This window comes from Triticum urartu, chromosome 1 (genome assembly GCF_003073215.2).
Source record: "Triticum urartu cultivar G1812 chromosome 1, Tu2.1, whole genome shotgun sequence".
Taxonomy (NCBI): domain Eukaryota; kingdom Viridiplantae; phylum Streptophyta; class Magnoliopsida; order Poales; family Poaceae; genus Triticum; species Triticum urartu.
Genome location: NC_053022.1, coordinates 26,021,850 through 26,036,823, shown reverse-complemented (window position 1 = coordinate 26,036,823; position 14,974 = coordinate 26,021,850). Strand labels below are relative to the sequence as shown.

General features: G+C 45.2%; 1 protein-coding gene across 1 annotated transcript; it reads right to left on the bottom strand.

Annotated features, from left to right (window-relative positions):
- Positions 1–1,072: 1,072 nt before the first annotated feature.
- Positions 1,073–3,737, bottom strand: LOC125544211. Its single transcript, XM_048707816.1, has 2 exons — positions 3,550–3,737; positions 1,073–2,565 (listed from the first exon to the last, which is right to left on the bottom strand). Exons 1-2 carry the CDS (start codon positions 3,637–3,639, stop codon positions 1,645–1,647), a joined length of 1,011 nt encoding a protein of 336 aa, XP_048563773.1. The 5' UTR covers positions 3,640–3,737; the 3' UTR covers positions 1,073–1,644.
- Between the last annotated feature and the right edge of the window lie 11,237 nt (positions 3,738–14,974).

Below are 14,974 nucleotides of genomic sequence, written 5' to 3'. Positions count from 1 at the left end.
AGCGCTGCAGGTGCAACAAACGCATCCTGCTATACCATCTGTGGCTATGTACAAACAAGGCTAGCTACTGACGCGGTTGAATCCCGGTGAAACAAACTTCGGATCAGGGGGTTGCTGGATATATACAAGTAGATGCCTCAGTGCGTCTATTGGGGGCATCACTTTCTACAGGGGTCTCTTTTGGTATGTATGGCTGTGCCGAGGCTTCAGTTTGCCTATTACATCCTACTGTAGGAGGTTATGCCATTCTTGTGTCATACCACAGATGAGAATTCTCCGTGGACTGCGCCTACCCATTTGACACACTCCGATGTAGACTTATGTTTGATTCAGGACAAAATTGATAGTTTCCGCCGAAAGGTTCTTCACACTATTCAGAGGTGCTGGTGCAAAGGTTGACAGGCATTCCAAGGAAGCCCCTCTCCTTTGCATTAGTACTGATAAGACCCTGCTACTTCTCTCTGACACTATCCCCTCCACGGCACCGACATCTGGTTGTTGCCTCTCTTTCTTATTTGAAAGTTTATCTGGTTCTTGTCTTCAACACTGTTTGCCTATATTTGCACTGGCATCTTCAGTCCAACTCTTGTCACCAATATTTTCAGGTATGCTGACAACATTTGTCGGTGCTGTCATATGATTAGCGTAGCAAGTGATCCCTCCTAATGTCTCTTGAATCGGCGTGCTCGGTGCCAAGGCTGGGGGGATTCTAGAGAAGACATTCCGTTTCCAGCAGTGTGTATTGCTAAGAGAGCAATACCAGATTAGAACAGAAGACAAAAGATTAAATGAAAATTTGAGCACCAAATGCACAGGTATATAACTTGCTGCTCAAATGTGATGTCAATTGAGCTGCAGCCCCCAGGTACGACATCAATAGCTTGCACTTGCAGACAATTGTCATTATTCGAATAGCTGAAAGACAAATCTAGAAAGAACAAAGAATCCAGTTTGGAAGCCCAACAAATGAAATCCAATAGCAGCGCAAGAAGGTACTATGAATATGATTGCCCTACAGACCTGTACTAAGAAAACAACTCCACTAACAAGAATAGAGCAGATTTTCACATGATGAGCACTGCAAAGAACATGTCAAATCGAATTCAGTTTAGATAGGAATAAAGGTGAAGTCTCCCAGATAGCTTACAGAACACAAGCATCCGCTTCCCAGCAGGACTACATTACCATAAAGCTCAGGGGAGGAGGGGGGGAGCCTTCCAGCTGCAACATGCAAAACCTGACAAAACAAACACATGCTACATCCAAACGAATCACGGCGATTGGATTGAGAGCATCCAGTTGACAATGTTAGCGTCCATAGCTCAACTATCAGCTAAATCATGAATCATATGGAGGAAAATATCTATCTCAGCTTTGAGGGAAAAGCCATGCTGCTGGCGTTTTGAGGTCCTTGCATGATCCTGTCGGAAGTGGTATGAAGAAACACTCCCCACCCCTCATGTCATATACCGCACAAGAACTTGGCGCATCCTTCCAGAACCAGTCACAGCTGCCATCATCCATGAAGTAGATGCAATCCCCCTTCAGCTTGTACTGAGACACGTCAACAGATTGGGATGAACTTTGGCTGACAAACAATACCTGGTCATCCCCAAAACCGCTCACCTTCACCCAACTTCGGGACTAGAAGTCTGACTGACACACATCAAATTCGATCCCTACTGGCTTGATACCACCAATCGTGTCATTATCACATATACCAAGTATTGTTCTCTTTACCAGCAGTAGTGCAAAATGAGATTCAACTAGATACGACTCAAAGTAAGAGATGCCACCGTGGATCAAATTAAAGACACAGGGGGCAGCATCGAGTAGACGCTCGATCCGAGAAACCCTTAACTTGCAATTATCATTGTCCTGTCTGACATTGATTGCCAAAAGGTCGTTGAACTCGTCAATGACATACAACATACCTTCATAGAACATCATGTCTATGACCGACCCTTTGCTGCCAAGTCCACTCACCAGCCATGTGGTTGAACCCGGTTGGCAGTACGCAACAGTGCAAAGAGGCCCAATGTCAACGATGGCAGCAATAAGGAGTCCCGAGCACCTGATTACCTTGCGCAGAGATATCGCAGTATCCATCTGTAGCAGAGGACCAGACATATCTTCATCCACGACATCACGACCATTAATAATTCCAACAGGCTCATCCACAAGACAGAAAGAAGATAGTTTAGGAAGCGTCAAGGTGATCTTGGAGAAGGGGTTCATTAGGAAACATGTGTCGTTCTGTGAGAAGACAAGCCAGTCACCGCAGGTGATACAATAGTTGGCACTGACTGGGAGCTTGAAGGACTCTTTTGCCCCGTCTCCACGGGGAAGGCCGAAGAAGGTTCCATCAGGGAATGCAAGCCATGGTAAAGGTGGGGGCAGGCTATGCTCTTGTCTCGAGAAGCGCCAATGGTGACATACAGCAGCGAAGCGCACACGGTCAACGTGGGAAGGGAGGCGACAAAGGACCATACCAGCAAGCTCTGATGGCAGGGCTGACCATGATTGTGGACTGTGTGTCTGCATCATCCTGACAAACGACATTTGCTTCATAGAAGAAAAGAATACTTGTCAGGCTTTGTATAACAAGATTACCACAACGAGATCAGGCAGAGATGGTACATAATATGTCCAGACCACAAATCTAATGTAATTAACTTGCTTTTACAATTTCAGAGTTTAAGAGGCAATCATCAATAGTATTCTCCTTGTTCATTTCAAGTTTCTTGCCTGATCCGTCCACAGAAAGTCACATCTTTTCCACATTAGTAGGAATTCCAAAACAGCTAATCACATTGCATTGCGTGTTTCCACCGTGAAAAAAAATTAAATGTAGAAACGGTTGAGTTTGTACTATGAGTAGAAGAAATACTCTGTTCTGAAAAAAAAGATACCCTCTTCTGAATTAAGCTATGAGCTACACTGATGCTTCAGTGAAAATCGAGCAAACCGCCTATAATCAATCCACAATTTGTCAACAAAAGTGAGAATTTCAGAGCAGTTAATCAATGCATTGTGTGTTTCTACTCATGAATCAAAAAATCAAATCTTTGTATACATTTCTGACTTTTTACTATAAGTGGAAGAACTCCTCTGTTCTGGAAAAAACAAACACACCTTCTTCTGAATTACTATAAGCTACCGGCCGAGGGCCGCCCCCTCTTCCCCTCTGGGCGACACTAATCCTAACCCATCAGCGAAAATCAAGCAAACATGTCACGCAGTTCCATCAGATAAGTACGCATCACAAGATCGCAACGCCACCTCGTGCGGTACGGATAGCATGTCGTCAGGCAAGAGGTGAATCAAGAACCCTAAGGAAATCGCGTCCGAACAAGAAGCTTGGACCAAAATCCTAACAGCGTGACCGGTCCTAACAGCGCGGGCAGTTTGCGTGCGCGGAATCAAGAACATGGCGGCCGCGGGGACCAGAACCCTAACCAAACTGCAACATCAGGACCTGGAATCGGGAGAGAGCACAAGCTTTCATAGGAATCTGCCAAATTAGTAGATAGGAATCTCAACGTTTACCAGATCTTGAGTCGTCTCCTGGAGGGCGGCCTGGCCAGGCCCCGCGCCGTCGCCTCCGGAGTCGCTCCCAGCCTCGTCTCCGGCGGCCATCACTCACGCGAGCTGCCGTGGGAGTGCCGGAATGGGAGTGAGCGGAGAACTGAGGAAGGAGGCCGGCCGTGTGTACAACAAAGTGGACTGATTGTGGGCTATGGATTATTGGGCCTGCCGGCCTATCTTTCGTCTGGCTAGGTTGAAACCTCCTGATGTTTTTCAAATTTGGATCTGAAACTTCTTTAGAACTTATGGACACATGTTTTGTGAACGTCCCATATTTTTTGGAACATTTTACGGAGGTCACAACCTTTGGGATGTTGGATACGCCGGGAGGACAAAGCATGGGCTCAGGAGCAGGCAAGTCGCCAAGGTCTGGTTCTAATATGTTTGTTTTTTACGAAAAGGTTGTCGAAGCAGCTTTTAATTGAAATGTAGGATAAGAGTTAGTTACAGGTCGAGGCCAAAGACGAAAAACACACACCCTCGGATGTGCAACAACAGGTTGCAGCATCTGACACCCTACCGGACTGGTACTAATATGTTAGTGAAGGTCTCAGGCCTACCACATATATTGATCCTTCATATAAATATTGCTCTTGGATACACTTTAAGTGATGGTGATAATATTTAATGATTATTATTCTGATTTTATGTTGAATGGTCCTTGATTTGAGTTTCCCCTGGGGCGAAAATACAACGGTGAACCTAGGTATTGATGCATGCCCTATCACGGTTCACAGAGCATGCCCCATCGCTGTCTACTATCCTGTCGTGAGACTCAACAATTTTCTTCGAGCGAAATCAGCAGGTTGCTTGATTCATGTGATCCACTTCGCGTATGGATGCATGCCCTATCACTGTTCGCACTGCATGTCCAGTCGTTGTCCGCTATCCTATCATGGGACTCATATTTTTTTCGTGTGAAATCAGCAGGTTGCATGATTAATGTAATTTACTTCGCGTATGGATGCATGCCCTATCATTGTTCACACCGCATGCCCTGTCGCTGTCCACTAGCCAATCATTGGATTCAAGAAGTTTCTTGGTGCGAAATCAGCGGGTTGCTTGATTCATGTGATTCCCTTCGTGTATGGATGCATGCACTATCACTGTCCACTAACCGATCCTGGGAATCAACTAATTTTTTAGTGCGAAATCACTAGGTCCCATGATTCATGTGATTCGCTCGCGTATAGTTGCATGCCCTACCACTGTCCACACTACATGCCCCGTCGTGTGGACTCAACCAGTTCTTCGTGCGAAATCGCACGGACTATTGATTCACGTGATTTTATTCACGTATGGCTATCTGCCCCGGCGCTGTCCATACTACATGCCCCGTCGTTGTCCACTAACTGGTCGTGGGACTTAACAATTTTCTTAGTGCGAAATCACCAAGTTGCTTGATTCACGTGATTCGCTTCGGGTATGGATGCATACCCTATCACCATCCACACTGCATGACTATAGGCGATCGCCACACAGGGGCAATCCGATCTCTTGCTTTCGGCGCCTGTTCATCTGGTTGCACGTTACTCGCCTTGAACTGGGGAAACAGGAATTAGGGCAAACACCTACCACGTGTTGGCAGGGTCAATCTTATAGCCCTTGAATACACAGCGGGGGAGAGTGTCAAGTGCTCTGCGGGCCCAGGTCGCCCTAGTCGGTGCCATCTTATTGAATGTTCCGCTGGCTATAGAGAAAAAACAACCGTGGTGTGTTGACCGTTCAGCCGGCTTTAGTGATTGTGAGAAAAACAACTGTCTTGACCCAGGGCCTGCCCTAGGCCCATGGAAAAAGGTGTGGTGGCCTAGGGACCATCTTTAGTAAGGGTCCAATATGAAGGAAATATGCCCTAGAGGCAATAATAAAGTTATTATTTATTTCCTTATAATCATGATAAAGGTTTATTATTCATGCTAGAATTGTATTAACCGGAAACATAATACATGTGTGAATACATAGACAAACAAAGTGTCACTAGTATGCCTCTACTTGACTAGCTCGTTAATCAAAGATGGTTATGTTTCCTAACCATGAACAATGAGTTGTTATTTGATTAACGGGATCACATCATTAAGAGAATGATCTGATTGACATGACCCATTCCATTAGCTTAGCACCCGATCGTTTAGTATGTTGCTATTGCTTTCTTCATGACTTATACATGTTCCTGTAACTATGAGATTATGCAACTCCCGTTTACCGGAGGAACACTTTGGGTACTACCAAACGTCACAACGTAACTGGGTGATTATAAAGGAGTACTACAGGTGTCTCCAAAGGTACATGTTGGGTTGGCGTATTTCGAGATTAGATTTTGTCACTCCGATTGTCGGAGAGGTATCTCTGGGCCCTCTCGGTAATGCACATCACATAAGCCTTGCAAGCATTGCAACTAATGAGTTAGTTGCGGGATGATGTATTACAGAACGAGTAAAGAGACTTGCCGGTAACGAGATTGAACTAGGTATTGGATACCGACGATCGAATCTCGGGCAAGTAACATACCGATGACAAAGGGAACAACGTATGTTGTTATGCGGTCTGACCGATAAAGATCTTCGTAGAATATGTAGGAGCCAATATGGGCATCCAGGTCCCGCTATTGGTTATTGACCGGAGACGTGTCTCGGTCATGTCTACATTGTTCTCGAACCCGTAGGGTCCGCACGCTTAAGGTTACGATGACAGTTATATTATGAGTTTATGCATTTTGATGTACCGAAGGTTGTTCGGAGTCCCGGATGTGATCACGGACATGACGAGGAGTCTCGAAATGGTCGAGACATAAAGATTGATATATTGGAAGCCTATATTTGGACATCGGAAGTGTTCCGGTTGAAATCGGGATTTTACCGGAGTACCGAGAGGGTTACCGGAACCCCCCGGGAGCTAAATGGGCCATGATGGGCCTTAGTGGAAAAGAGAAGAGGCAGCCCTACATGGGCTGCGCGCCTCCCCCTTCCCCTAGTCCTATTAGGACTAGGAGAGGTGGTCGGCCCCCTCTCTCTCTTTTCCCCCTCCGCGAATCCTATTCCAACTAGGATTGGGGGGGGGGGGGGAATCCTACTCCCAGAGGGAGTAGGACTCTCCTGGCGCGCCACACCTTGGCCGGCCAGCCTCCCCCCCCTCTAGTCCTTTATATACTGAGGCAGAGGCACCCCAGAACACACAAGTTGATCCACGTGATCTATTCCTTAGCCGTGTGCGGTGCCCCAGCCACCATATTCCTCGATAATACTGTAGTGGAGTTTAGGCGAAGCCCTGCTGCTGTAGTGCATCAAGATCGTCACCACGCCGTCGTGCTGACGGAACTCTTCCCCGACACTTTGCTGGATCGGAGTCCGGGGATCGTCATCGAGCTGAACGTGTGCTCGAACTCGGAGGTGCTGTAGTTTCGGTGTTTGATCGGTTGGATCGTGAAGATGTACGACTACTTCCTCTACGTTGTGTCAACGCTTCCGCAGTCGGTCTGCGAGGGTACGTAGACAACACTCTCCCCTCTCGTTGCTTTGCATCACCATGATCTTGTGTGTGCGTAGGACAATTTTTGAAATTACTACGAAACCCAACAGTGGCATCCAAGCCTAGGTTTTATGGTTTGATGTTATTTGCACGAGTAGAACACAAGTGAGTTGTGGGCGATATAAGTCATACTGCCTACCAGCATGTCATACTTGGTTCGGCGGTATTGTTGGACGAGACGACCCGGACCAACATTACGCGTACGCTTACGCGAGACCGGTTCCCCCGACGTGCTTTGCACACAGGTGGCTTGCGGGCGACTGTCTCTCCAACTTTAGTTGAACCAAGTGTGGCTACGCCCGGTCCTTGCAAAGGTTAAAACAGAGTCTATTTGACAAACTATCGTTGTGGTTTTGATGCGTAGGTGAGATTGGTTCTTGCTTAAGCCCGTAGCAGCCACGTAAAACTTGCAACAACAAAGTAGAGGACGTCTAACTTGTTTTTGCAGGGCATGTTGTGATGTGATATGGTCAAGGCATGATGCTGAATTTTATTGTATGAGATGATCATGTTTTGTAACCGAGTTATCGGCAACTGGCAGGAGCCATATGGTTGTCGCTTTATTGTATGCAATGCAATCGCGATGTAATGCTTTACTTTATTACTAAACGGTAGTGATAGTCGTGGAAGCATAAGATTGGCGAGACGACAACGATGCTACGATGGAGATCAAGGTGTCGCGCCGGTGACGATGGTGATCATAACGGTGCTTCAGAGATGGAGATCACAAGCACAAGATGATGATGGCCATATCATATCACTTATATTGATTGCATGAGATGTGTATCCTTTTATGCATCTTATCTTGCTTTGATTGACGGTAGCATTATAAGATGATCTCTCACTAAATTATCAAGAAGTGTTCTCCCTGAGTATGCACCGTTGCCAAAGTTCGTCGTGCCCAGACACCACGTGATGATCGGGTGTGATAAGCTCTACGTCCATCTACAACGGGTGCAAGCCAGTTTTGCACACGCAGAATACTCAGGTTAAACTTGACGAGCCTAGCATATGCAGATATGGCCTCGGAACACGGAGACCGAAAGGTCGAGCGTGAATCATATAGTAGATATGATCAACATAACGATGTTCACCATTGAAAATTACTCCATCTCACGTGATGATCGGTTATGGTTTAGTTGATTTGGATCACGTAATCACTTAGAAGATTAGAGGGATGTCTATCTAAGTGGGAGTTCTTAAGTAATTTGATTAATTGAACTTAAACTTATCATGAACTTAGTACCTGATAGTATCTTGCTTGTTTATGTTGATTGTAGATAGATGGCTCGTGCTGTTGTTTCGTTGAATTTTAATGCGTTCCTTGAGAAAGCAAAGTTGAAAGATGATGGTAGCAATTATACGGACTGGGTCCGTAACTTGAGGATTATCCTCATTGCTACTCAGAAGAATTACGTCCTGGAAGCACCGCTGGGTGCCAGGCCTGCTGCTGGAGCAACACCAGATGTTATGAACGTCTGGCAGAGCAAAGCTGATGACTACTTGATAGTTCAGTGTGCCATGCTTTACGACTTAGAATCGGGACTTCAACAACGTTTTGAACGTCATGGAGCATATGAGATGTTCCAGGAGTTGAAGTTAATATTTCAACAAATGCTCGGATTGAGAGATATGAAGTCTCCAATAAGTTCTATAGCTGCAAGATGGAGGAGAACAGTTCTGTCAGTGAGCATATACTCAAAATGTCTGGGTATAATAATCACTTTATTCAATTGGGAGTTAATCTTCCGGATGATTGCATCATTGACAGAATTCTCCAATCACTGCCACCAAGCTACAAGAGCTTCGTGATGAACTATAATATGCAAGGGATGAACAAGACTATTCCCGAGCTCTTCGCAATGCTGAAAGCTGCGGAGGTAGAAATCAAGAAGGAGTATCAAGTGTTGATGGTTAACAAGACCACTAGTTTCAAGAAAAAGGGCAAAGGGAAGAAGAAGGGGAACTTCAAGAAGAACAGCAAGCAAGTTGCTGCTCAGGAGAAGAAACCCAAGTCTGGACCTAAGCCTGAAACTGAGTGCTTCTACTGCAAGCAGACTGGTCACTGGAAGCGGAACTGCCCCAAGTATTTGGCGGATAAGAAGGATGGCAAGGTGAACAAAGGTATATGTGATATACATGTTATTGATGTGTACCTTACTAGAGCTCGCAGTAGCACCTGGGTATTTGATACTGGTTCTGTTGCTAATATTTGCAACTCGAAACAGGGACTACGGAATAAGCGGGCACTGGCAAAGGACGAGGTGACGATGCGCGTGGGAAATGGTTCCAAAGTCGATGTGATCGCGGTCGGCACGCTACCTCTACATCTACCTTCGGGATTAATATTAGACCTAAATAATTGTTATTTGGTGCCAGCGTTGAGCATGAACATTATATCTGGATCTTGTTTGATGCGAGACGGTTATTCATTTAAATCAGAGAATAATGGTTGTTCTATTTATATGAGTAATATCTTTTATGGTCATGCACCTTTGAAGAGTGGTCTATTTTTGATGAATCTCGATAGTAGTGATACACATATTCATAATGTTGAAGCCAAAAGATGCAGAGTTGATAATGAAAGTGCAACTTATTTGTGGCACTGTCGTTTAGGTCATATCGGTGTAAAGCGCATGAAGAAACTCCATACTGATGGACTTTTGGAACCACTTGATTATGAATCACTTGGTACTTGCGAACCGTGCCTCATGGGCAAGATGACTAAAACACCGTTCTCCGGTACTATGGAGAGAGCAACAGATTTGTTGGAAATCATACATACCGATGTATGTGGTCCGATGAATATTGAGGCTCGTGGCGGATATCGTTATTTTCTCACCTTCACAGATGACTTAAGCAGATATGGGTATATCTACTTAATGAAACATAAGTCTGAAACATTTGAAAAGTTCAAAGAATTTCAGAGTGAAGTTGAAAATCATCGTAACAAGAAAATAAAGTTTCTACGATCTGATCGTGGAGGAGAATATTTGAGTTACGAGTTTGGTGTACATTTGAAAAATTGTGGAATAGTTTCGCAACTCACGCCACCCGGAACACCACAGCGTAATGGTGTGTCCGAACGTCGTAATCGTACTTTACTAGATATGGTGCGATCTATGATGTCTCTTACTGATTTACCGCTATCGTTTTGGGGTTATGCTTTAGAGACGGCCGCATTCACGTTAAATAGGGCACCATCAAAATCCGTTGAGACGACGCCTTATGAACTGTGGTTTGGCAAGAAACCAAAGTTGTCGTTTCTTAAAGTTTGGGGCTGCGATGCTTATGTGAAAAAGCTTCAACCTGATAAGCTCGAACCCAAATCAGAGAAATGTGTCTTCATAGGATACCCAAAGGAGACTGTTGGGTACACCTTCTATCACAGATCCGAAGGCAAGACATTCGTTGCTAAGAATGGATCCTTTCTAGAGAAGGAGTTTCTCTCGAAAGAAGTGAGTGGGAGGAAAGTAGAACTTGACGAGGTAACTGTACCTGCTCCTTTATAGGAAAGTAGTACATCACAGAAAACTGTTTCTGCGACACCTACACCAATAAGTGAGGAAGCTAATGATGATGGTCATCAAACTTCGGATCAAGATACTACTGAACTTCGTAGATCAACCAGAGTAAGATCCGAGCCAGAGTGGTACGGTAATCCTGTTCTGGAAATCATGCTACTAGATCATGATGAACCTACGAACTATGAAGAAGCGATGGTGAGCCCAGATTCCGCAAAGTGGCTTGAAGCCATGAAATCTGAGATGGGATCCATGTATGAGAACAAAGTATGGACTTTGGTTGACTTGCCCGACGATCGGCAAGCAATTGAGAATAAATGGATCTTCAAGAAGAAGACTGACGCTGATGGTAATGTTACTGTCTACAAAGCTCGACTTGTCGCAAAAGGTTTTCGGCAAGTTCAAGGGATTGACTACGATGAGACCTTCTCACCCGTAGCGATGCTTAAGTCCGTCCGAATCATGTTAGCAATTGCCGCATTTTATGATTATGAAATTTGGCAAATGGATGTCAAAACTGCATTCCTGAATGGATTTCTGGAAGAAGAGTTGTATATGATGCAACCAGAAGGTTTTGTCGATCCAAAAGGAGCTAACAAAGTGTGCAAGCTCCAGCGATCCATTTATGGACTGGTGCAAGCCTCTCGGAGTTGGAATAAACGTTTTGATAATGTGATCAAAGCATTTGGTTTTATACAGACTTTCGGAGAAGCCTGTATTTACAAGAAAGTGAGTGGGAGCTCTGTAGCATTTCTGATATTATATGTGGATGACATATTACTAATTGGAAATTATATAGAATTTCTGGATAGCATAAAGGGATACTTGAATAAGAGTTTTTCAATGAAAGACCTCGGTGAAGCTGCTTACATATTAGGCATAAAGATCTATAGAGATAGATCAAAACGCTTAATTGGACTTTCACAAACAACATGCCTTGACAAAATTTTGAAGAAGTTCAAAATGAATCAAGCAAAGAAAGGATTCTTGCCTGTGTTACAAGGTGTGAAATTGAGTAAGACTCAATGCCCGACCACTGCAGAAGATAGAGAGAATATGAAAGATGTTCCCTATGCATCAGCTATAGGATCTATCATGTATGCAATGCTGTGTACCAGACCTGATGTGTGCCTTGCTATAAGTCTAGCAGGGAGGTACCAAAGTAATCCAGGAGTGGATCACTGGACAGCGGTCAAGAACATCCTGAAATACCTGAAAAGGACTAAGGATATGTTTCTCGTATATGGAGGTGACAAAGAGCTCGTCGTAAATGGTTACGTTGATGCAAGCTTTGACACTGATCCGGATGATTCTAAATCGCAAACCGGATACGTGTTTACATTAAACGGTGGAGCTGTCAGTTGGTGCAGTTCTAAACAAAGCGTCATAGCGGGATCTACATGTGAAGCGGAGTACATAGCTGCTTCGGAAGCAGCGAACGAAGGAGTCTGGATGAAGGAGTTAATATCCGATCTAGGTGTCATACCTAGTGCATCGGGTCCAATGAAAATATTTTGTGACAATACTGGTGCAATTGCCTTGGCAAAGGAATCCAGATTTCACAAGAGGACCAAGCACATCAAGAGACGCTTCAATTCCATCCGGGATCTAGTCCAGGTGGGAGACATAGAGATTTGCAAGATACATACGGATCTGAATGTTGCAGACCCGTTGACTAAGCCTCTACCACGAGCAAAACATGATCAGCACCAAGGCTCCATGGGTGTTAGAATCATTACGGTGTAATCTAGATTATTGACTCTAGTGCAAGTGGGAGACTGAAGGAAATATGCCCTAGAAGCAATAATAAAGTTATTATTTATTTCCTTATAATCATGATAAAGGTTTATTATTCATGCTAGAATTGTATTAACCGGAAACATAATACATGTGTGAATACATAGACAAACAAAGTGTCACTAGTATGCCTCTACTTGACTAGCTCGTTAATCAAAGATGGTTATGTTTCCTAACCATGAACAATGAGTTGTTATTTGATTAACGGGATCACATCATTAAGAGAATGATCTGATTGACATGACCCATTCCATTAGCTTAGCACCCGATCGTTTAGTATGTTGCTATTGCTTTCTTCATGACTTATACATGTTCCTGTAACTATGAGATTATGCAACTCCCGTTTACCGGAGGAACACTTTGGGTACTACCAAACGTCACAACGTAACTGGGTGATTATAAAGGAGTACTACAGGTGTCTCCAAAGGTACATGTTGGGTTGGCGTATTTCGAGATTAGATTTTGTCACTCCGATTGTCGGAGAGGTATCTCTGGGCCCTCTCGGTAATGCACATCACATAAGCCTTGCAAGCATTGCAACTAATGAGTTAGTTGCGGGATGATGTATTACAGAACGAGTAAAGAGACTTGCCGGTAACAAGATTGAACTAGGTATTGGATACCGACGATCGAATCTCGGGCAAGTAACATACCGATGACAAAGGGAACAACGTATGTTGTTATGCGGTCTGACCGATAAAGATCTTCGTAGAATATGTAGGAGCCAATATGGGCATCCAGGTCCCGCTATTGGTTATTGACCGGAGACGTGTCTCAGTCATGTCTACATTGTTCTCGAACCCGTAGGGTCCGCACGCTTAAGGTTACGATGACAGTTATATTATGAGTTTATGCATTTTGATGTACCGAAGGTTGTTCGGAGTCCCGGATGTGATCACGAACATGACGAGGAGTCTCGAAATAGTCGAGACATAAAGATTGATATATTGGAAGCCTATATTTGGACATCGGAAGTGTTCCGGGTGAAATCGGGATTTTACCGGAGTACCGAGAGGGTTACCGGAACCCCTCGGGAGCTAAATGGGCCATGATGGGCCTTAGTGGAAAATAGAAGAGGCAGCCCTACATGGGCTGCGCGCCTCCCCCTTCCCCTAGTCCTATTAGGACTAGGAGAGGTGGCCGGCCCCCTCTCTCTCTTTTTCCCCTCCGCGAATCCTATTCCAACTAGGATTGGGGGGGGGGGATCCTACTCGCAGAGGGAGTAGGACTCTCCTGGCGCGCCACACCTTGGCCGGCCAGCCTCCCCCCTCTAGTCCTTTATATACTGAGGCAGAGGCACCCCGGAACACACAAGTTGATCCACGTGATCTATTCCTTAGCCGTGTGCGGTGCCCCAGCCACCATATTCCTCGATAATACTGTAGCGGAGTTTAGGCGAAGCCCTGCTGCTGTAGTGCATCAAGATCGTCACCACGCCGTCGTGCTGACGGAACTCTTCCCCGACACTTTGCTGGATCGGAGTCCGGGGATCGTCATCGAGCTGAACGTGTGCTCGAACTCGGAGGTGCCGTAGTTTCGGTGCTTGATCGGTTGGATTGTGAAGACGTACGACTACTTCCTCTACGTTGTGTCAACGCTTCCGCAGTCGGTCTGCGAGGGTACGTAGACAACACTCTCCCCTCTCGTTGCTTTGCATCACCATGATCTTGCGTGTGCGTAGGAAATTTTTTGAAATTACTACGAAACCCAACACAATATATCTACAATAAATAAATAAAAAATGGATTTGCAGAACGAAAAAGAACATGAACGGGGGGCATATGCCCCCCCCTCATCGACGCACTTGACCATCATGTTGTATTTGTTCAATAGATACTTATAGTTGAGTACAGTACTTTCATCGGGTATGGATGCATATCCTATCACCGTCCACATTGCATGACTGTACGTGATCGCCACGCAGGGACAATCCGATCTCTTGCTTTTGGCGTCTGTTCACCTGGTTGCATGTTACTCGCCTTGAACTGTGGAAAGAGGAATTAGGGCAAACACCTACCACGTGCTGGCCAGGTCGATCTCATGTTCCCTTGAATACACAGTGGGGGAGAGTGTCAAGTGCTCCGCCGGCCCAGGTCGCCCTAGCCGGTGCCATCTTGTTGAATGTTCAGCCGGCTATAGAGACAAAACAACTGTGTTGTGTTGATCGTTCACCCGGCTTTAGTGATTGTTAGAAAGACAACCATCTTGACCCATGGCCTGCCCTAGGCCCATGGCAAAAGGTGCGGTGGCCTAGGGCCCATATTTCGTAAGGGCCCAATATATATGTACAACTTAAATAAATTACAAAAAATGGATTTGCAGAACAAAAAAAGAACATGAACAGGGGCATATGCCCCCCTGATCGACGAATTTCACCACCATGTTGTATTTGTTCGATAGATACTTATAGTTGAGTACGTTACTTGCATCGGGTATTGATGCATACCCTATCACCGTCCACACTGCATGACTGTAGGCGATCAGCCACGCAGGGGCAATCCGATCTCTTGCTTTCGGTGTCTGTTCACCTGGTTGCACGT